The sequence below is a fragment of the Orcinus orca genome, chromosome 15 (assembly GCF_937001465.1).
Source record: "Orcinus orca chromosome 15, mOrcOrc1.1, whole genome shotgun sequence".
In the NCBI taxonomy this organism is placed as follows: Eukaryota; Metazoa; Chordata; class Mammalia; order Artiodactyla; family Delphinidae; genus Orcinus; species Orcinus orca.
In genome coordinates, this window is record NC_064573.1 from 16,682,283 (window position 1) to 16,706,190 (window position 23,908).

Below are 23,908 nucleotides of genomic sequence, written 5' to 3' on the forward strand. Positions count from 1 at the left end.
GCAGCCTTGCCTGCAGTTTAGGGTCACCTGAGACCTTTGCTGGGTTCACCCCAGTCTAATGCAAAAATCCCTGGGGGTGGGGCCCTGAGCATCCGGATAAAAGCCCGGATTCCAGTAGAATCAAGAGCAGCTCATCCCATGTCAAGGTGCATAGGAATTCATTGGGGATCTTGTGAAAATGCCCTTCTGGTGCCAGGTCTGGAGCATGGCCTGAAATTGTGCATTTCTAACTGGACGTCAGGTGATACACCTGGTCCACACCTTGAGTAGCAAGTGTGAACAAGAGTGAAGTTGTGTGTTTTTTCTTTTCTTTCCACAAGCAAACAGCAGCATTTGGCCTTTTGCTTTGCCTTCAGTCTATCAGTTTTTGAGTTTCTTTTTTTCTTTTACTTGGTGGTGGGAATGGGGAGCAACAGAGCTGAATGCTACAAACACCACACAGTCAAGCAGATAAACTCGATAAAATCTTGGCTCTAGCCTCTTACCTGCCCATACTTTGTGCCTTTCCCATTTTCTCAAAAGCTTTTCAAACTGTCACCGCTCTCCGGAGGGTGCTTCGTAAGTCAAGAAACTCAAAGCTGTTCAAACCCTCGCTTATCCTTCTCTGCCCCTCACCTTGAAGCCATCCCGCCTGCTCTACACTCCCCTACCATCAGCCATCCCCTCTCTTCCTGTTTCCTAACGTCCTCTCTCCTGGTCCCTTCAGTCTCCCCCTCCTAAAAAACACCTCCTGATGAGCCCAACTCCCCTTTAGTTTCTCATCCAGAAGAAATGTATTTCAGTCAGGTCACCAGTGTGGTTTTGTGATCACCAAATCATTGGGCATCTATGCCCTTTCTTACCGGGCAGCTCACTTCTTGCCCCTCCTGTTCTGCCTCCATACTCCCTTCCTGTGTAATCCATTCACTCTCATGATTTCAACTAACGTCTGAGTGTTGAGGACCTTCAAATCTGTGTCTTTGACCTGAACCTCAGCCTGGAGTTCCAGCTTGGTTTCTACAGCTCCTGGATGGACGTTTCCACCCTTGTGTCCTATGGGGGTCTTCAGTTCACCAGATCTGAAAATGCATTGTCCCCCCAACTAGATGGATACCTCTTGAGTTCTCTAGCACATCTGTGGCACCTCTGTTCATCCAGTCACCCAAAGTAGGATCCTGGGGTCACTTTTTTCTTATTTTTATTTTATTTTTTTAATTTATATATATTTTTATTGAAGTATATAGTTGATTTACAATGTTTCAACCATACAGCAGAGTGATTCCGATATATATGTATACATATTATTTTTCAGATTCTTTTCCATTATAAGTTATTATAATACAAGTTATTGAATATGGTTCCCTGTGCTATACAGTTGGTCCTTGTTGGTTATCTATTTTATACATAGTAGTGTGTATCTGCTAATCCCAAATTCCCAATTTATCCCTCCCTCACATTTCCCCTTTGATAACCACAGGTTTGTCTCTATGTCTATGAGTCTACTTCTGTCTAGTAAATAAGTTCATTTGTATCATTTTTTTAGATTCCACATTGAAGTGATATCATATGCTGTTTGGCTTTCTCCTGATTTCATTTTTATTCCCCATTCTTTCTTGCCCCCATTCAGTCAGCTGTCCTATAGCTCTTGAATCTGTCTTCTCCCCATTTCTGTCCCCTTAGCCCTGGGTCAGGCTCTCATCAACTCTCCCTTCCATGACTGAAGTTGTCTTCTGCCTTTAGACTTCTTCCCTTCAAATGTATCCTGTGTACTGCTCCTACTGTGACCCGGGCAAACCACGGTCTGGCCATGCCACTCCCATCCTGAAGCCCCCGGTGGATGTCCCCTGCCCTCTGCTTGCCGTACCAGGCCCACTCAATCCACTGGCTCTCAGCTCATCTCCTGTCCTTCCTGTGGTCCCCTGACACCCAGCTCTTCACATATGAACCCAGGCCAGGCTGTTTTCTGCCTTTGTGCTTTGGCCACTACAGTTGTATTTATGCCTGGAATGCCCTTCGCCCCTCTCCTCTCGCTGTACAGGCATGATTTGGGGGTAGCTTTTAAGAGTCCACTCAAGAGGTACCTCTTCCAAAAAGGTACGTCTTGACGCCACCATAGCCTGGCCGGATTCACTGCTGCTGCTTAGAATTCCTGTCCTGCCAAGGGCTTAGCTCTTTCCTTACATTTTCTTCCACATTAGACATTGTCTTCACTCCTGTATGTGTTTAGGTATCTCTCCCGCCTACAGTGGGCTCCTCAAGGTAGGGATTGTGTCTGATGGAGAGATGGTTTCCATTGAAATGAGCTCTAGTTCTACCTTATTTTGCTTTTTGTTTTTTTTTAAATTGAAGTATAGTTGATTTACAGTGTTGTGTTAATTTCTGCTGTACAGCAGTGACTCAGTTACACATACATACGTGTGTGTATGTGTGTGTGTATATATATATATGTATATATATACTTTTTTGTATTCTTTTCCATTATGGTTTATCTCAGGATACTGTGCTATACAGTAGGACCCTGTTGTTTATCCCTTCTATATGTAATAGTTTGCATCTGCTAACCCCTAGTTCTACCTTATTTTAAATTAGTGGTTCTCAGACTTGAGTGTGTGTGCGAATCACCGGGGGAGCCTTGTGAAAACACTTTGTCGGGGCCATGCCTGGAAGTTCTGATATGACAGTTCTGCGGTAGTGCCTGAGAACTGGCATTTTTAACAAGTTCTCAGGCGATGCTGCTGCCACTGGTCTGGAACCCTCACTCTGTGAACCACTGCTACAAGACATGTCATGGTTACAGCTGATCTGTGTTCTCTCCATCTGTATGTTCTAGAGACTATGAGTGTACATAGCGGTAGAGCCTAATCTAGGAAGACCAGAATCCCAAGACACCAGGGGGAGGAACTTTGTTTACTTTCCCAGGCAGGGTTGATCTCATGATTTGTTAAATCTCACCTTCTGTTCTACCCCTTGTGGCCTGTTGATGGTTCTGGACCCAGTTTAGAATGGAAGGACCCAGCGCATATATAGCTCAGTGACCGATATGCATTCGTGACCTGAGAGAGGTAGAGCCCCTCCTGGCAGCAGGGCTGGGTGTGGACAGGACACACTTTTCTCAATACCATCTGCTTCCACCTCCAACTTGACTCCCTCCAGGTCATGTCCAACCAGAGCCCCCAGGAGAACTTGGCCTGGCTCGCTGTTGGGTCATTGTTCCTCTCATTCACCTGTTCTCAGTTCTGGCTGTTGTCAGCATCCTGGGCTAGTTCCCTTCTGTCACTACTTTTTTTTTTTTTTTGCGGTACGCGGGCCTCTCACCATTGTGGCCTCTCCCGTTGCGGAGCACAGGCTCCGCACGCGCAGGCTCAGCGGCCATGGCCCACGGGCCCAGCCGCCCCGCGGCATGCGGGATCCTCCCGGACCGGGGCACGAACCCGTGTCCCCTGCATCGGCAGGCGGACTCCCAACCACTGCACCACCAGGGAAGCCCTGTCACTACTTTTATTCTTGCCTCTTTTTTGATCTACTTTTCCTGTATTTTGAAATACTGAAAAGTGCATAGGAAACAAATACATAGTTTAACAGATCATTATTAAGTGAGCACATGTGTAAGTACCACCCAGGTCCAGCACAGGAACTTGCTGGGGCCCCTGAAGCCCCACCCGAGTCTGTCCTGCCCACCGCTTCCTGCTCCCTCCTCAGAGGTAACCTCCATCCTCATTTTTATCGTAATAACTCCCTTGATTTCCTTTCTGGTTTTACCACCTACATATATATCCCTAAACACTGCAGTTTAGTTTTACATGTTTTCAAACTTTGTGTATAAATGGAATCAGACACTTGGAATGATTTGGAATGGAATACAGTGTGTGTGTGTGTGTGTGTGTGTGTGTGTGTGTGGCTTTATTCTGAGATATTTTTAACGTTTACTCATTGGTGAAGGTAGATGTGCTTTTTACCTGTGACTCATAGGTTTCCATCTTTTCCTGTCTTCTCTTGATTTACTCCCACCCACCATCCCACTGCCTTTAGAATAATATTTTTTAAACATATTAAACGTAATGGCATAATGACCATAAGAAAGTCAAGCAACTTACGTATTTGACTTATATGTAAACCTATAAAGGGAAGGAATTGAACTGCAAACCTGTCTTTTTCCAAAGGTAACACATGCACATAGAGCTGATGATAAAAGGGTACAGGATGAAAATGAAGTCTCCCTCCCTGCCTCTTCTGTGTCCCAGCCATGCAGTTTCCTTTCCCAGAAAGAAGCTGCTGTTACCAGTTCCTCGTATGTCCTTCCGGAGATAAACACACGCTCCTTGCGCAAAGAACACTTACAAACGTGAGCCCTTATATACCCACAGATACACGTACACGTGATCACATGTGTGCAAGTGTGTGTGCATGCATGCGTTCCTATTGTGCCTTCTTCCTGTATGTCACATCGCTTAAAGCATGGTAGATCCTCCCTGCTTTTATCACTTAGTGTAATTTGAAGATATCAGTACACATCAAGGTACCTCATTCTTTTTTGCAGGCCGCGTAGGCTGTCACTGTGTGGGTGTTTAGCAAGCTGCTCTTGGTGGTATTTAGGTTGTTTCTAATCTTTCTGATAAACAGGGATGCATTGAATAGCCCTGAGATATGTTGTTTCTTTATCCAAGAGTATATATACATTCACTCAGCGCGTGTGTCTGTGTTAAGGTTTGATAGATATGGCCAAATTGCTCTCTGCAGAGACCACCTAAGAGGGCCTGTTTATTTTGCCATTATAAGATAAAAATGGGCACGTAACTGAAGAATTGTACTTCTTTTTTGATGAACTTGAGTATCTTTTCATGTATTTAAGAGCCATTGAATTTCCCTGTGTATGAATGGTCTATTTGTCCCTTACCCATTTCTCACTTGGGTTGTTTGTCTTTTTCTTTTCTGACACTAAACTTTTGATTGTTTAACTCTGCTAGTTTGCTGCCGCTTGTACCAACCGATGCAACTTTTTGGTTGCAGAGTTGTCTATAAATCAAGAGTTCAGAATCAGCTGTGAGAGGATGAGAGGCCAGGCGAAGCTGACTTTCTTTGCTGGATGGTGATGATCAAAGGACTTGGTGACCCTGGGAGCACCCAACATCATGTAGCCATATTTGCATACATTAAATACATGTTTACCAGATGATTTTTGAGCCACAGCTGGCTGATGGTAAATGCAACATGCATTGATGATTTTATCAGGCACAACCTTTGTTAGCTGATTTCTCTCTATCTTTTAACCAAAGGGTCATATGGTGAAGGTGAATTTTTTGCTGGTTAGTGTATTACTTCTTCTCTTTTCTTGGTCAATATTTCCATTCTAGAAAATGGGTCAAGGTTCCTACTTTTTCTATGAATTAGCCTTGTGGTCCACGTGTCCGGTAAGGTTCTCTGTTTTAATTGGGTACCTAGTAAATGTTTGATCAAAACCATAGATTTCCAAGTGTCATTTTGCTACCTTTCCTAAAGGCATGTGCTTTAGCACAGCATTTCTCGATCCATATTAATAGGCGTTCTGTGATGTTAAAAATGTGCCTGTGGTCACATTAATTTTGAAAAGATTAAATTAAATAAAATTAAATGTTTCTTTACTACAGGACTTCTCAGAGCCTTTAATACACCAGTGGGTCTATTGCATATCCAAGGGAGGGATGTAGGCTGCTGTGTTTTGCTGTGTAGGCTGCTGTGTATTTGACCACAGAACACGTTTCACTTACTTTATGGTCTCTGATTGAAATATTCCTCAAGCAATTAGCGTCAAACTCAGGAAATTATCAGGAAAAGGAACCAATTTCTTTGCCTGCTGATTTGTCTGAATTAGGCCAAACAAGGAACCTTGTTAGAAATAGGGTTATTGATTACTTGACTGCAATCAGGTTTCTGAAATTAACTACAAATGCTTCTGTGGTTAAGCTCAGTATATTGTAGACGAAGACACTAGTTACTTTCTCCAAGCTCCCCAACGTGTTATTCAAACTGTAAAATTAAGAGACCAAGGTCATTTCTAGCAGACCCTTCACTGCCCCTACTTGAGGTCAGATACTACCCTCTATCTGAGGCATCCAATTCAAACTGGGCTGGGGAATGAGGGGGTTGTGCTGAGACAGGAACCACTGGCTGGAGGACTTAATTATGAAGCAAATTTAAAGGGCCACAAGGGGGACGAAGAATCCAACTCATTAACAGGCAGCTTATTCTTTCCTCTTGAGTATTTCTGAGATTGATTTTTATCCCTTCTCATTGGTCTTTTCTCCCTTCTCGAGGAATCTTGTCTGTTTTTCTTCTCAACCTTCCTGAATTTTTGAACGGCAGTTCTCAGAGGTATTCTAGAACACTCGTGACCAGGGATGTGTTACAAGTCATCTGGGAGCCAAATTAAACCTTTAAAAATTTGCAAGTTACCATAATATAGAATGGATTCAAGATTACCCTATAAAATATCTTTTTTTAACCTACTTTCATTTCGATCTCCTTTTTCAGTCGAAAAGAAATGTTCTGATTGCACACATTCTAACAGCCCTCAGGAGCTGTCGTGTAGTTCCATTTAAATTTTCCCTTTTGATAATATCGCATGTAAGCTAAAAAGATGCTTAGAACATTTCCATTTGTCATGACATAACAGTTATGATTACCCAATGAATGGCAGTCCAAATGATGCAAGAGAAATTTTCAATAATGGTATAGTGGTTTTTAAAAAGTCATAAGGTTAATTATTTGCTTTCTTCAGTAGTCCGCAATTGTTCCTTTTGCAGTATTATACGTACTTTCTTGGAAGTAAAAGTCTAGAAAGTGAATCATTAAAAAATGAAATATGGGGCTTCCCTGGTGGTGCAGTGGTTGAGAGTCTGCCTGTCGATGCAGGGGACTCGGGTTCGTGCCCCGGTCCGGGAGGATCCCACGTGCTGCGGAACGACTGGGCCCGTGAGCCATGGCCACTGAGCCTGCGCGTCCGGAGCCTGTGCTCCGCAGCGGGAGAGGCCACAACAGTGAGAGGCCCGTGTACCGCAAAAAAAAAAAAAAAAAAAGAAATACGTTTTTTTCTAAAGCATATTTAAGTTTTTATCATTGTATTCATAAGATTGATAATCTTATAATCCTTTACTTGTAAATGTTCTTTAATATAATCCCATCTCCAAAAAGAGTGTCTCACGAGTTGTTGATCCCCCTTCTGTGTCAGTTTGCAGAAGAAGGAGCTCATCAAGACCTGGTTCATGGAGGCCCTGGTGGCCTAGTGGTTAGGATTTGGCGCTTTCACTGCGGAGGCCTGGGTTCGCCCCCTGGTCCGGCAACCATCCCACGTGCCACACAGTGTGGCCAAAATACAAAAAACAATTTTTTTAATTAAAAAAAGAGTAATGTGGGGAAAATAAAAAAAACCACCTGGTTCACCCACTCTCGTGTGTGTCACACAAGGGAAGTTCATCTCACGTGCATGTTCAAACACACAGTCAGTGGGGGACCTTATGCCAAAAAGGTGCTTCCTGAACTTTTCTTCCTAAGTTATAATATCCTTGTCTTGAGCTTTCATAGCGGTGACAACTCATGCCTTCCTGTTAGGAGAAGAAGCACAGCCTGATATTAGGTAACAGTGGAAAGGTTGGCCCTATACTGATAAGTGACCGCCCCCCCCCCCCAAGTCTGCTCACTAACAAGGCAGTTCTCATGGTGGTTTGTAGCATAAATCACAAAAGAAAGTCCAGTCAGTAGAGCAAGGTGGATGCAGAGGTTGGCTTGGGGGTCAGACTGCCAGACTTTGAATTCTGATTCTCCCCCTGAATCCTGTCTCTGCCTCCGTTTCCTCAGCTGTAAAACTGACATATTAACTAACTACTTGGCATGATGCCTGGCACCTACTAAACACTGAACAAATGTTCCCTTTAGAGCCATATATCATGCGACAGTAGAATTCAAGAGCGGATGGGCAAAGACAGAACAGGTGGGTGGAAATTTCTTCCCTACAACTGTAGCCTGACTGCCAGGCTACTCATCTCTAGGTTGAAGGTCCCTTTGGCTGAAATTTCCATTAGGAGCTGGACTCCACCATTGAGATGGAAAGGAATCAGGCTAGAGATAAACTGTATCTCACTGTTTGTGAACTTTACCTTTCCTGTCCATTCAGAAGGTCGGCAAGCATGTCCTCGGAGGGTCCTCCCAGCCTGTCAGAGGTTTTATGGGAACCTATTGCCTGAGAGTTGTTCCTTTAGCAACAGAGAAGCCGAGGGCTTTCTAAAGTTCCCTGGAATTAGAACTGGCATTTGAGTGGTAGATGTGACATTAAGTGCATGGAATGAACTTAGGAAGACAGCAGCAGATGCTGGCCATCAGGATAAAGCCATGCACAGCCCCGATCTACGATCACGACTCAAAAGTGTTGAATTCGTCGGCGATACCCTTTTTCTTTGATTTATTCATTCACTAAGTATGTAATGGGTTATACATTTTACAGACCAAGTAAATGAGTTTGAAGTAATCATTTAGCTGTCACTTTGTAGAGCTCTGGGATTTTTGTTTGGGCCATGTTTAAATGAGGATTTCTCTTTTAGAATTGAATGTTCTATGGACAGTGGGTCAAGTTACAACATGGTCATTGGTTTGCTCAGGCTGCCCTAACAAAGTACCATAAACTGGGTGGCTTGAACAGCAGATATTTTTTGTCTCACAGTTCTGGAGGCTAGAAGTCTGTGATCAAAGTGTTGTGGTGTTGATTCCTTTTGAGGGCTGTGAGGGAAGGATCTGTTCCAGGCCTCTTTCTCCTTGGCTTGTAAGTGGCTGTCTTCTCCCTGTGGCTTCACACTGTCTGCCCTCTATGGGTATCTCTGTCCCAATTTTCTTTTGTCCTAAAGTCCTATTGGATTAGGGTCCACTCTAATGACCCCACTTTAACTTAATTGTGTCTGCAGTGACTATTTCCAAATAAGGTCGTATTCTGAGGTACAGGATGGGGGTTAGGGCTTCAATGTGTGAATCTAGGAAGGACATAATTCAACCCATAGCAACCTACGAATTTTCTACTTGATGGACTTTTTTCTCTTTCTTTTTTAAAGATTGTACATGGCAAGTCAAAGCAAATGATCGAAGCTTCCACGAACAACCTCATTTTATGAACACAAAGTTCTTTTGTATTAAGGAGAGCAAATATGCGGTAAGTTGATTTTAACTTCCTAAATTAATTTTAGTAAAAGCCAGTTTTCCCCAGTAGCCATCATGCTTACTGGCTTCGTGTGGTACCTGCCTTCCAGGTAACCCCTGGCCTGGGGCTACTGATAATCATCATTAGTTCTCTAGAATGTCATTTTTGAAATTGAAGTCTAGTTGATTTACAGTGTTGTGTTAATTTCTGCTGAACAGCGAAGTTTTTATATATATATATATATATATATATATATATACACACACACACACACACACACACACACACACACACACACACATTCTTTTAAAAGTTCTTTTCCATTGTGGTTTATCACAGGATATTGACTATAGTTCCCTGTGCTGTACAGTAGGACCTTGTTGTTTATCCATCCTATATATAATAGTTTGAATCTGCTAACCCCAAACTCTCACTCCATTCCCCTTGGCAACCACAAGTCTGTTCTCTAGGTCTGTGAGTCTGTTTCTGTTTCATAGACAGGTTCATTTGTATCATATTTTAGATTCCTAGAATGTCATTTTTATTCATCCCACTAAGATTAACTACCTTAAGGGTGTGTGGGAGTGGGTTAAAACAAAACAAAATTGTGTAGAGTGAAATTTCCCCTCTGTGTGTACAGAGCTCTTTTAAAAATATTTTATAAAAGAATCTACAGTAATATCACAGAAGCCTTGTTTTTGACAGTAATAAGAATTTGAAAGGAATCTTAGTAACTTATTTTCCCCTCCTCTGCCTGTGATGGATTTAGAGACTTTGAAGATATTTTCACCTCAAAAATGCTTATTGTCATTGAAATATAAAGAACCCCCACCCACTACGTCTGGGCTGAAATGTTTGTCTGTTAGATCCCTAGGACTGCTCTAATGAAGTACTACCACTCGGGTGGTTTAAGTCAACAGAAATTTATTCTCTTACGATTCAAGGGGCCAGGAGTCTAAAATCAAGGTGTGAGCAAGGTTGGTTCCTTCTGGAGCATCTGAGGGAGAATCTGTTCCAAACTTCTCCTGTGGCTTCTGGCTGACACTCCGTGGTGTTCCTTGGCCTGTAGACGCATCACTCCAATCTCTCTGCCTCTGTCTCCACAGGGCCTCCCTGTGTGTTTCTGTGTCTTTGCCCAATTTTTCTCTACTAAGGCCAGCAATCATTGGATTAGGGCCACCTTAATCCAGCATGACTTCACTGTAACCTGATTACATCTGCAAATACTATATTTCCAAATAAGATGACCATCGCAGGTATCGGGGTGAGGACTTGAGCATATCTTTTGGGGCACACAACTCAGCCACACCCGTCTCTTTTTCTCACACAGCCTCCATCCCTCTTACTCACACAGCCTCCATCCCTCTTAAGTAAAAGAACGTTCCTTTTCCCCCCGTGTTGATGTCTCCTATTTTCTTCCCATCTTTGCCCCATTTTCAAGGAGGCTTCTAAGGGGTCAAGGGACCCAACAGCAGGATCCATTTGGTCACAGCCAGATTTGCCACAGAGACCTTTGAGGTGAAATGTCTGCATCTTGTTACTGTCTCTGACATAAGCCTCCAAGGGGTCATTTTGAGACCCAGTTAGAAGTAAAAGCTTAAAGGAAATCTCAGTATCTTTCTGACGACTTACGTCCTTGGTCCCTGTAGGCCACAGGGCTTAGTGATTTTTGCAGGTGTATATACATTGTGACGCTGTGATAATTGCGTGGCATTGTTTAGAATGACTTTCTCATTTTTTCCAACAGACTAATGCAATTAAAACATACAAGTATAATGCGTTTACCTTTCTACCAATGAATTTGTTTGAGCAGTTTAAGAGAGCAGCCAATTTCTATTTCCTGGTCCTTCTTATCTTACAGGTAATGCCCTTTGATATCTTAAATCTGTTTTGAATTATGGTGACTTAATAACATTCAGGTTGTTATTGTTTAAGTTGCATATAAAATGTGAATAATCTTGAAAGTTTTCTATATGGACATCTGCGTTCTGCACGTAAGGGAAAGTGCCTTATAGACAACGAGCTCAACAGTGTTAAATGAACAGGGAATGGGAGTAAATGGAAATGTTATTTTAATTCTGTATTTTAAAAAATTCAATTTCCTACTGATGTCAATGGTAAAACTGGTTTCCCTGAAGTGAGTAAAGTTAAAATCTTCACTTTGTAAGATAATCGTACCTTAAAATTAAATCCATTTTTTCATGGTTGGCCTTTATTTTTTTATTTAGATGCCAAAATATTGATTTTTATTAGTATTTTGGTCATAATTCTCAAATTATTTTTGTGAACTAGTTTTACACTACTGGAAAGGCCTAATTTTTTCCTGAGGTTTTTTGTTGTTGTTGTTTTTTATCTTAATCGTGGCAAGGAATTCACGTATCTGGATAGCAAAGTGCTACCTTCCCTTTACTTCCTTCTAGACGGAAAAGGGGAGTTCCGCATATTGACAATAATGTGGGAAATGAGCTTTCTCTCTTCTAACCATCCCCTAATTATCTTTTCTGAAGGTACAGTGATCCAGATTAGGGAACTAGTAATAGCCCTAGACAGCCCTTTCCTTGCACTGTTACTTCACTTAATTCTTGTGCTCGTTAAGTACTATCATAACCTTCAATTTGCAGAGAAGAACTGAAGGCTGGTGAGGTAGAGGAACTTGCTTCAAGTCCTATCACCCTACGTGGCGAGGCTGGGTAGGACTTGGATCCAGGAGTTTGACTCCAAAGCTTGTCATTTTAACCACTACATGATATGGCCTGACGATCAATAGGATGGTTGCAAGAGGTCTTTACTTGCTTCCCAGTCTTTTATTCCAACTTGATGGCCATCTTGATGGATGCGAGGCTTCCTGCAAGGCCACCCTCTTTCTTGGCTAGACCGATAGCAAGGACCATGAAGGAAGCACTTTCTTCTAATGGTCCCATAGATGCCCCACCCAATCCAGAGCCAGCCACTATCTACTGCCGTTTTTGCCTCCATCATGGGACCCTCAGAGACCACTGCTGAGCAACCAGCAGCGTAGAGCCCGCTGTATGCAGTCCCTGGGACCCTACAGTGCCTGCCCGTAGTTAATTATGACTTTCACAAAAGGTCTGGAGCATTTCTCTCTTAGATATCATGATACAAAGCTTCCTTGGTGTCCAGTGAAAGCCATAATGAGACCAGGAGCCACTGTCCTCTGGGCTGTGTCCCAGGAGACCAGAAGTGAGAGAGAGACAGAGAGAGAGAGAGAGAGAGGCATGAGAAAGGGTAGCTGGATGCTTCAGCACCTTTTCATGCCTGCTTGGCAGGATGCAGACCTGCATGATAATGGAGATTAGCCTTAGAATCAACAAGCTTAGAGTTAGCAGTTGCCTGTAGGTTAGCTGTGCCTTCCTGGGCACACACGTACGCCTTCTTTTTTATCTCTTTCAGGCAATCCCTCAAATCACGACCCTGGCGTGGTATACCACCCTGGTGCCCTTGCTGGTGGTGCTGGGCATCACGGCCATCAAAGACCTCGTGGACGATGTGGTAAGGAGTTTTTGTGCAGCTGCCTCCTCACTGCTGCAAGCATATTTTCAAGTGGCATTAATACTTGGCATTTTGAGATTATTAAAATAGCCTTTCCCATCCCTCCTCTCAAGGCTCGCCATAAAATGGACAACGAAATCAACAATAGGACGTGTGAAGTCATTAAGGATGGCAGGTACCATGCTTTTCTCAATGTGTGACTTTCTTCCAAGGATGTGTTGTACAAATACATCTGGAAACATCCTTAGAGATAACTATTTGAACTTGAAAGTCTATCAGTGCATGAACCTTTTCCTTATAAAGGCCTCTCTTCACTTCCTAAGACAAAGCTATACCCAAGTTGGGGTCCAGGCGGTTGCCCGATGGGGCTCTGTGTCCTCGGCACTCCTGTGTTTACACTCATCCTGGAGTGTGCCGCTTCATCTCTGCTCTTCCCAAACTTATGCTGCCCAGTGCTTTGCCCAGATGACCTGACACCCTTCCTGACTCCCCAGCTACGGTGATTTCTTCCTTCACTGTTTTTTTTTTTAAATAAATTTATTTATTTAGATATTTATTTATTTCGTTGCTGCGCATGGGCTTTCTCTAGTTGAGGTGAGCGGGGGCTACTCTTCGTTGCGGTGCGCAGGCTTCTCATTGCGTTGGCTTTTCTTTGTTGCGGAGCACGGGCTCTAGGTGCGCGGGCTTCAGTAGTTGTGGCTCGTGGGCTCAGTAGTTGTGGCACGCGGGCTCAATAGTTGTGGCACGCGGGCTCAGTAGTTGTTACTCACGGGCTCTAGAGCGCAGGCTCAGTAGTTGTGGCACACGGGCTTAGTTGCTCCGCAGCATGTGGGATCTTCCCGGACCAGGGCTCGAACCTGTGTCTCCTGCATTGGCAGGCGGATTCTTAACCACTGCGCCACTGGGGAAGTCCCTCACTGTGTTTTCAGAGCGTTTTGTTTTCATCTTTCTTATTATGATCTGAATTTCATTAGAATTATTTGTGTGGAAGTCTCATCTCTCTGGGACTCTGAGTTTCTTGGGGAGACTGCACCTGGTGGTATTTGTTTTTGTGTCCGCCTGAGCACCCAGCGCACAGAACGTGCTCCTCAGTGTTTGCTAAAGTAATGTAGTCAGTGGTGACCCACGTGCCAACTCAGGGACCAGTGGTGAGTCGTTTTTTGAGCAAGAGCTTCCAGGCAGAACTACAAATTCAAGTGCTAAAAATAGCGACTAAGGCCCAATTCAAAGACGTTTCGTGTGTCAACACTGAGGAAAACAACCCGAGTTATAGCCACACTTCAGGGGTGTCTACTTTGAATATAGACTATTTTAATCTATAAATATGTTTAGATGCTTTTTTTCCCTTCCAAATAAATAGATTCTGTTCCAAAGGTTAACTTTCAAGTCACTTAGAATCACTGTCGTGGATGGTGGTGAGATTCACAGCCAGAGCCCCGTGTAGCCCACAGCCCGGCCGACTACACTGGTAAAGAGTAGCTCTGAGTAGCCTTGAACTGGGGTTAGGACTGCATATAGGCATGACTGTGGCCCCGACAGCCCAGGTATGGGGACTTGGGCATCCGTGGGGCAAAGTGACAGGGGTCTCCCAAGGGGAAACTGGACATCACAGTGGAAGAGTCAAACGGAATTGCTTCTAATACCCCTGAAGAGCTGTGGCAAGAAGGTGCTTAACTTATTCATTTATAATTGAGACCCACACGCAAATTGTTAATTGACCATTTCAGAAATATTAAAATGTAAACTAACTACCATTCCTCTTAGTGAAAGATAAGCCAGGTTAAGAAAAATCTTGAGATTAAAAATTGTGTATTAAATTCTTGTAAAATTGGGGAAACTGAGGTATAAGCGTATATTTTAAATGTACCTTAAATCTCCAGGTCTCTTTTATCCATAAATTAATGGGAGGACCAATATAGTAATTGGATTTCTGTCTCCAAAACAATTAAGGATATTAGTTGTGGTAGGTTCATAATATCTGTTAGGGATATCTTTTCTATAATGAAAACCTTTAAAACAGACAACAGGCAGCCCTTACTTTATTGCATTTTGCATTATTGCGCTTCACAAATACTGCATTTTTTTAACAAATTGAAGGTTTGTGGCAACCCTGCGTCAAGCAAGCTGCTGTATTTCCAACAGCATTTGCTCATTTCGTGTCTCTGTCACATTTTGGTAATTCTTGAAATATTTCAAACTTAATCATTATTATTTTTTTGTTATGGTGATCTGTGATCAGTGATCTTTGATGTTGCTTTTGCAAAAAGATTGCAACTCACTGAAGGCTCAGATGACAGAGTTTTTTAGCAATAGAGTATTTTTAAAGAATGTATGTACATTTTTTTTTAGATAGAATGCTATTGCACACCTAATAGACTACAGTATAGTGTAAACATAACATTTATATGCACTGGAAACCAAAAATTTCATATGACTCGCTTTATTGCAATATTTGCTTTGTTGTGGTGGTCTGGAACTGAACCTGCAGTATCTCCAAGGTCTGCCTATACTATATTTTTAAAACTTTTAAAAAATGTTGACTTGTTAAACATTTAAATGGGTGTTTCCAGTAGAATTGAATACTGAAGGAAGCAATCTTTTTATTTTATCAATATCCTTAGGAGTTTCATTAGGAAAGTGGTACACACTCATCAAAAAGATAACTTTAAACAGTAGAGAGGAGGCCAGCACTAGAGCTCCATGATGATTCCAGGTGGCCCATGTGGGAGCCATAGTGCATCCCTGTCCTGGGACCAGCAGGTGATGGATAACTGAGAGGAAAGGAAGGAGAAGGGCTGGGAGTACAGGACATGAGCAAAAACAGAGGGGTGGGCATGTGTCTCCTTCCCACACATTTAAGGAGCCCCCATTGACCCTCAGTTATACAACATAGAATGGAAAGGACACATCAAAGTCAGCACCGCCATTGTTCCTTCCTTCAGAGGAGATGACGGTCCTGTGACCCCTTAATCATCACATGGCTGAACTTCTGGCACCTTTTCCCTGTGATGTATATGTTTTCCCAGAATCTTTGGCTTCCAGACAGAATAATTCCAAATCCCTTGCCAGTAACTTTAAAAAGCCACTAAACTATCATTTTTTTTTTAATATTTAGGTTCAAAATTGCCAAGTGGAAAGAGATTCAAGTCGGAGATGTCATTCGTCTGAAAAAAAATGATTTCATCCCAGTAAGTGGACAAGCTCTGCTGTCTCATTCCTTGCCCTCACATCTGACCTGGTGCTCAGTTTTGCCTGGGGGGTCGGGGTCTCTCTGTGTTATCGGTGTGTTTTGTTTCAAACAGGCTGACATCCTGCTGCTGTCCAGCTCTGAACCTAACAGCCTCTGCTACGTGGAAACGGCTGAACTGGATGGGTGAGTGGGTCTTAGCTGGGCCTGTTGGAAGGCTAACCTTTGGAAGGCTAACCTTTGTTACATTGAAAGCTGTGCACTTGGATGAGAAGCCCTGAGGTCTGGCCTTACCTCTACCCCCTGCTGGCTGCCCAGCAACCTCTGTAGGAGAGCAGCCTCTCTTTGTCTTTGCCTTGTTAGTACCTAGAAGGACCAACAGTAAGATAACAGTGGTCTGACTCCCTAGTATACCAGCTTCTCTTTGCCTATTCCAGCGCCATATCTGAAAGCCCATTTTCAGGGAAGGTAGAAGGTTTGATGACACAATGTATGCCTGAGCCCTTTGTAAGCTGCTGATCAGTGTTCAGACACAGATGAATGACTATTAGTATCTGTTTTGGATAAAAAGAATAGATTTTTAAAGTCTTTGCCAGTGGACTATTTTCCCCCTTTGTAGGTTTTGGTTATTATGCTACCACTTGAAAAGATAAACTTCCATTTTTGACCATTTTGACCAGTTTTCAGTATATTTATGGAGTGCCGACTAGATTGCATTAGTTTTGCGTAGTAGCTCATTTAATCTTTTCAACAACCCTATGAGGCAATATTATTATTACCTCGAAGTTACCCATGAGGAAACTGAGGCACTGGAGGGGAGGCTGCCTGCCCAAGGTCGCACAGTGGGTGGCAGAGTTGGAGTGCTACTCCCCTGTGCTCGCTCCCAAGGCCAGTGCCTGTGCTTTCCATTCTGGCATGAACCCCTTTCCCCATACCCTAGATGTGTGTAAGCTTCGTTATGGAGAGCTGAGATCATCTGAGTAAAAACGAGGGCTTTCTTTGCTCTATACATCAGTCTGTTGATTGTTCAACCTTAACTGTACAACAGCTCTTATTCCCGTGAGTGAGAGATTCTAAAGTTTTACAAAGATATAAAATGCTAGCGTGCTCTGTCAGAGCAAACAGAATGGAAGGTTGAGAACCACTGGTCTACTTCTTAGAGCATGGAAATCCCCAGTCAGTATTTGTGGAACTTGAAAAAAGTCATTCATCATAGTAAGAAAGGCTTGCTTTCCAGAGCATGTGTGCGCAGCCTGGCCCTGCGTGTCCTCTTGCATGTGCCTAGCCTTCCACTGCGGTGGGAACATGCCAAGTATTGGGGGTAAGGTGACCATGTCCTTTTTTAGATAGAATTAAACTTTCAAAGACATAGGATCCAGTTATCACTCTAGAAAATATTAAATTGATAGAGTCTTGACCCTTTCAAACACAAATGTGTTTTGTAGAATTATCTTAGTGTGATTAAGTATTAGAAGCTGAGTTTTTAAACAGCAGTTTGATAGTTCAGGTTGGTGGTAAGAATTAAGTGAGTAAGAAGTGGGAAAGGAAGCTTCTGGGTACCTCTGTCCTACCCAGATTGCCTCACTGTAACAAACAGCAAAGGGGGCCAAGATTTCCCAGGTCAGGGATTTTTATCTAGTTCAGGGGATAACTTCATCCAAACCTGAAGTTCCAAAGTGAACAGAGAGTTTGAAAATAGAAAAAAACTAATTATTTACCTTTCACTTCCAGGTATGCCTAATGTTACTTTGTACAATTTTCTTTAACTTCCTGTTCAAACTCTGACATTTGTTCATTTAATTTTTTTTTCTCTTCCTTTAGAGAAACCAATTTAAAGTTCAAAATGGCACTTGAAATCACACACCAGCATCTCCAGAAAGAAAATTCATTGGCAACATTTGATGGTTTGTGCAAACATGTCTTCCTTTGTTTCAAATTTTCATTGCTTGATTCAGTCCGTATTAATTAAAACCAGAAAATCTTTCATATGTGAGCACTTATGTAGATCATATCTCCTTTAAAAGGTTTTATTGAATGTGAGGAACCGAATAACCGACTAGATAAGTTTACAGGAACACTGTTTTGGAGAAATACAAGTTTTCCTTTGGATGCTGATAAAATTTTGTTACGCGGCTGTGTAATCAGGAACACTGATTTCTGCCATGGATTGGTCATTTTTGCAGGTACTTTCTGAGTCTCTTGGGAAATTGATCTGTAGGCTCATTAAAAATTTAAAGGAGGAAATTGATTTTATGTCCTTTCTCCGTTGAAACCAAAGAAAGAGTCATTTTATTGACATGCCAGTGAATTGATTTTCCCCATTGTTGATCATATTGAATTTTCCATTTTTAGGTGCTGACACTAAAATAATGAAGAATAGTGGGAAAACCAGATTTAAAAGAACTAAAATTGATTACTTGATGAACTACATGGTGTATACGGTATTTATTTTCTGTTTTGGTAGATTGCTGTCTTTTGGTCTAGATTTGTTGACGCAGAGAAGTCTTATCTCTGTAGGCCAAGTAGGAAAGTTCACAAGGTGCACCAGAATTGGGAGGGGGTGGGTGGGAGAGGAGGTTCCCTCACCTTTTCTCAGAAATGCTACATTTCTAATTGGAGAATCTCCCTGGGAATGTAAATTTCAGTTGTTGGGTATCCTGAGTTGATGAGTGAAGTGATCAGTTGGGAAACCAGGGAGCCTTAGATAAGTTAGTGGGACTGGAGTCCTAAAGTCAATGTAGGGTTGATTTTACTGCTGTTAGTTTCCCATAGGGATAGTTCTCTTAAAAGCCAACCTTTTTTTTTTTGCCCCCGACATGTACTGTATGAGTCCAAATATAAGGCAAATTTAGGTATAAGTTCTCTCAAGGGTCCCCAAGACCACCCCCAGTTTTGATGATTCACTAGGAGGACTTATAGAATTCAGTGTATAGTTGTCCTTATAGTTAGAATTTATTATGATAATTCTTGCTTATTACAAAGCAAGATCAGCAAAGGGAGAAGGCTCATGGGGCAAAGTTCAGAGGAAACCAGGCACAAGCTTCCAAGAGTCCTCTCCCAGTGGGGTCATACACACCCAGTGGGGTCATACACACCAGACACACTTAATCCTCCCCAGTGACAACTTGTGTCAGCCCATGTGAAATGTTGGTTATACCAGAGAAGCTCATTAGAGACTCAGTGCCTGGGTTTTATTGGGGTCTGGTCGTGTAGGCACTTATCTGCCTGGCATGTACCAAAATTTCAGACTCCCTAAAGGAATGTGGGTATTCAGCATAAAACATATTGTTTTACACAAATAGTTAGGCACAGTGAGCCATTCTTGTCAGAGAATAAGAAATAAGGAATCAGGAAACCCTTCCAAAATCTAAGTTCCCAAAAGCCAGCCAACAGTCAACCTTGCAAACAGGCCTTCTAAGGACAGCAGTCTCAGGACTGCTATGTTAACTGTTCTGCATGTAGGGTGGCCCTAAATATCAGGCAGTCCTCCAGTTTGCCAATGAGAAGTTTTTTCAGGTATTTAGTTTAGTTTGGTATGTTCACAGGGGAGGTGAATTCCAGGTCCTTCTAGTCCACCATTTTGATCAATCTGATCTAGTTTAATTTGAATACGTAAACTTTTAGAGACTTATAATACTTACAGTACTTCAATTGCATATACATATTCAAAATTACATAAAAGTAATATATTAATTTAAGGACAATTTGTTTTTCCCTGCTCTCACATTTCATGAAAGCTTCATTTGAACTTTTCTGATGCATCTTCCATGTCATTGTCTTGGTTATGGCGTGAGCCTTCACAGGTGCTCATCATCTCTCCTCTGTGCCAAGTTCTTTTGAAATAGAGCACTTTCGGAATCTGTGTCCAGAAAATTAAATTTTCCCCTGGAAATTTTATTCTTACCCACAAATAACCAACTAGCACTAGGGCTGTTGACTTTTTTATTCATCCCTTCAGTATATGCTCAATTTCCACAACAGAATACTTAACTATATGACTTCTTAAAGGATCGTAAACGTTAAGTGATCATTAAACCTTCAGGAATAATTACCCAAATCTGGGTAAAATTTTCTTGCCTTCTTCTTTAAAAAAAAATCATTTCCTTCCAACATTTTCTATACGTATCCCAATTTAGCATTCTTTGAAATTGTTTCACACTAAGGTAAGGTGTCTTTCCCAAACAGCGTGCTATTGTTCAAAGGAAAAGTAATTGAGAGGATGTCCAATAATATGAGAATATTTAAAGATTTGAATGTAAGATACCACCTTCTCTTCTGAAAGATAATTTTGGGAACAAAACCTCACCTTATATGTGGTATGTAGGATAAATCAATCAACCATGGAAATAAATAGACTTTCAAAGCATTCTTATGACACTGTTTCTATTTTAAGTGTGTTGTTTTTACAGACTACTAAATTATCATACATAAGGAAAGTATTGATAAGATAAACTAGCATCTATAAAATGCGTGGGGTCGATAATGCATCTTTCGAATAAACTTAACTGTTGAATGTCTTTTAGATCTTTGTTGTTCTTATCTTGCTTTCTGCGGGTCTTGCCATCGGCCATGCTTACTGGGAAGCTCAAGTTGGCAATTATTCTTGGTACCTCTATGATGGAGAAGACACTACACCCTCCTACCGTGGATTCCTAAATTTCTGGGGCTACATCATTGTTCTGAATACCCTGGTGCCCATCTCTCTCTACGTCAGGTAAGGCTGTCTTCTCTTTGGCCTTTTGCTTTAATGGAAGAACCCAGTACATCTTCCCAACGTAACACCTTCAGCTCTAGCAATTCTTGTTTCAAAGGTCATAAGGAACAAGTAAGAAAATAGCTTTCATTTCAGATTTGAGGGTGATACGGGGAAAGGAAATTAACGTTGGTGTGTCTGCTCTGTGCCAGACACAGCATCTTTTATCTCGACCTCTTGACAGATACGGCTACCAGATTCAGAGATCAAACTCTACTCCTTAGTCACTTGCTTGGCAAGGTTCCTTCTTGGTGGGCTCCAAAGCCCAAGCACCAGAAAGAGCTGTGTGAAGATTTACAACGTCGTGGAATAACTTGGTTGTTTTCCTTTTCAGGAGCCTTCCTAACCTCTTTTCTGTGTCTTCTTTATTACCACCTGCTATACCTATTGCTTGGAAAACTCACTGGGTTTCCTGGATGCTGCCTTCTAATGGGAATACCACTCTCCCTGCCCACCGTCAACCTCTCAAAATGTTCTGTGTTTCTCATCTCAACCTCAACCGCGATAAGAGTCAGGATCGTATCTCTGACAAATGGTCATCACCTTGTTTTGTGATATTTCGGACTTTTTTACTTTTTCGTTTTTTAATATCAAAGTTCACTATCCCTGGTCAATTGAACTTCAGACCGTTGGGAGAGAAATGGTGCCTTGAGATATTCCCAGCATTCAGAGCTTCTCTTAGTTCCGAGAAGTAATAGCCCAGAGGCATATAGGGCCACATGCACACCTGTAATTAGAAGCATTTATTTTATTTTAATTTTATTACATGTGCATTTGTTTTATTTTTAATTTTATTACAGGTAGTTACTATTGTTCTTTTAACATGAAGTAAAGCCCTGGGGAGCCATGTGTTTGCAGTTATTTAAAAAAAAAAAAACTGAGATGAGTTTTACCTTTGTTAGGGGAACTATATTATACAGATGATTTTGTCTCTATCTATAAATGTATGTTATGAAATAAACCGTATATGTAGTTTTAGGTTTAAAAAGCCACATCATGTGACTAATATGATTTTCTTTGTTTCTCTTGGAAGTAAAGGTCCTTTCAAACTATAAATCGATCAGGTCATTTCAGATAGTATCTCTGCTTTGTTTTTAACCCTACAGTCTATTCATTCAGAAAAGACTCACTGAAGCCACGCTGTACCCACAAGGCCCATGTGATCTGCTGCTCTGCCCTCCACACCCAACCATAACCTCCAGCATCTCTACCCACTCCCTGGACTCCCTCATCTCTAGCCTCCTTGAATTCCTCAGTCGTACCAGTGCCTGCCACAGGGCCTTTGCGCCTGCTCTGACCTCCACCTGTAACATGCTTTTCCCCTCCGTATCTACATGGTTGCTCTTTCATTTCCTTCAGATCTCTGCTCAAAAGTCACCTTATCCCCCTGGCTTTTCCTGACGCTCTCTTTCTTAAACATCACTTCCTCTGCCTGTCGGTCTCCAGCTCCCCTCACCCTGCTTTGATTTTCTGCAGAGAATTTTCATCACCTGATATACTGTGTGTTTACCAGTTTGTTTATTTGTCCATCTCCATTAGAAGGTAACCTCCTTGAGAGCAGGGTTTTTGTCTCTTTTGTTTACTGATGTGTCCCCTGTACCCAGGATGGTGTCTGGTACACAATAGGCACTCAGGAAATACAGAAGGGAGGAGAGAAGGAGGGAGTTATTTTTCCATTTGTTTAGCTTATTATGGACACATCCTTTGCCCACTGAACAGTTAGTTGCTGGATGTGTAAGCACCTTTCTTACATAGTTGAGATAGATTTAATCAGTTATAGTTTTTAAATGGAAATTATCCTTTTAGAATATCGTATTTTGGACATTCTGTAACCTTATAAGAATTTAGGACTGTATACAAAATGGATAAATGACAAGGACCTACTGTTTAGCACAGGGAACTATATTCAGTATCCTGTAATAACCTATAATGGAAAAGAATCTGAAAAAGAATATGTAAATATAGGTACACATTCCTCAAAAAATATATATATATCACTGAATCACTTTGCTGTATACCTGAAACTAACACAATATACTTCAATTAAAAAATGGTTAAAAAAACAATTTAGGAAAAAAACATGCTTTAGGGGTTATCTGCCAAAAGCCCTTTGTCCCACTTGAGAGTACACACGGGTGTATAACCTAGTGGACCCTCACTCCCTTTGTCCTCCAGTTGAGGGCAAAGGTGAACATGCCTTTCCAGTTGTCTCTGAGTGCGATGGGGAATGAGAGAAAAGAGTAGAAGCTGTCACATCGTGGGGTGCCCCCTGCAGTGTTACCATGTCACCCGTGTGGGTGGCGTGTTCTGAATGTGGGGTGCCGTGGCCAGATGTGCTCAGGAGTGAGTAGGAAATCACACTGAGAGGACACTTTGACCCTGAAGCTGGAGGAAGATGTGTTTGGTCAGGAGAACCCAGAGACTGGGCACATGGGTCACCGCAGGGCTTGTCTCTTTGTATCAATAGATAAGCAGCTCGCTCCTGGCGCAAAGCTAGGACAAGATCCACTGCCTGCCACTCATATCTGAGAGCTCGATCAAAAGTAATCTTTTGTCTTCCTAGCGTGGAAGTGATTCGTCTTGGACAGAGTTACTTCATCAACTGGGACCTGCAGATGTACTATCCTGAGAAAGACACGCCCGCGAAGGCAAGAACCACCACGCTGAATGAGCAGCTCGGGCAGATCCATTACATCTTCTCTGACAAGACAGGGACGCTCACACAGAACATCATGACCTTTAAAAAATGCTGCATCAACGGGCAAATTTACGGTGAGTGGAAGCTGTGACTCAGTCCCTGGGCATGTGTGACCAGAGGCTGCCTTCCCAGAGTGGCTCGGGGAGGTCAGGAGTCAGAAATAGGTACACATTCCGCAAAAATGTAACTTGTCATGTGACCCAGCAGTTCTGCTCCTGGGTGCACACCCCAAATGAACCGAAAGCAGGGACTCGAGCAATATGTGCACACCCATGTTCGTAGCAGCATTATTCACAGTGGTGAAGGTTTAGAAGGAACCTGAGTGTCCATCAGTGGATGAATGGATAAGGAAAATGTGGTATATACACACAGGGATTTTATTCAGCCTTAAAAATGAAGGCGATTCTGAAACTTGCTACGACATGGATGAACCTTGAGGTCATTCTGCTAAGTGAAGTAAGCCAGGCACAGAAGGACACATATTGTATGATTCCACTTATTTGAGGTACGTGGAGGAGTCAAATTCAGAGACAGAGAGTAGAATGGTGGTTGCCAGGGGCTGAGGAGAGGTAGCGTTTAATGAGCACAGTTTCAAGTTTACCGGACGAAAGAGCCGTGGACATG

The 23,908-nt window shown here is 42.3% G+C and overlaps 1 protein-coding gene across 3 annotated transcripts in view; it reads left to right on the top strand.

The window, feature by feature from the left end:
- The window catches only part of ATP8B1 (ATPase phospholipid transporting 8B1), a 113,042-nt gene that overhangs the window by 61,173 nt on the left and 27,961 nt on the right, over window positions 1-23,908 (top strand). For all 3 annotated transcript variants that reach the window (XM_004268044.4, XM_033424910.2, XM_033424909.2), the window contains exons 3-13: window positions 9,051-9,148; window positions 10,884-10,997; window positions 12,548-12,646; window positions 12,760-12,821; window positions 15,762-15,834; window positions 15,949-16,019; window positions 17,655-17,737; window positions 17,858-18,016; window positions 18,186-18,274; window positions 20,357-20,547; window positions 23,150-23,358. In XM_004268044.4, coding sequence (XP_004268092.1) covers window positions 9,051-9,148; window positions 10,884-10,997; window positions 12,548-12,646; window positions 12,760-12,821; window positions 15,762-15,834; window positions 15,949-16,019; window positions 17,655-17,737; window positions 17,858-18,016; window positions 18,186-18,274; window positions 20,357-20,547; window positions 23,150-23,358 — 1,248 coding nt within the window. The remainder of the gene's footprint in view (window positions 1-9,050; window positions 9,149-10,883; window positions 10,998-12,547; window positions 12,647-12,759; window positions 12,822-15,761; window positions 15,835-15,948; window positions 16,020-17,654; window positions 17,738-17,857; window positions 18,017-18,185; window positions 18,275-20,356; window positions 20,548-23,149; window positions 23,359-23,908) is intronic.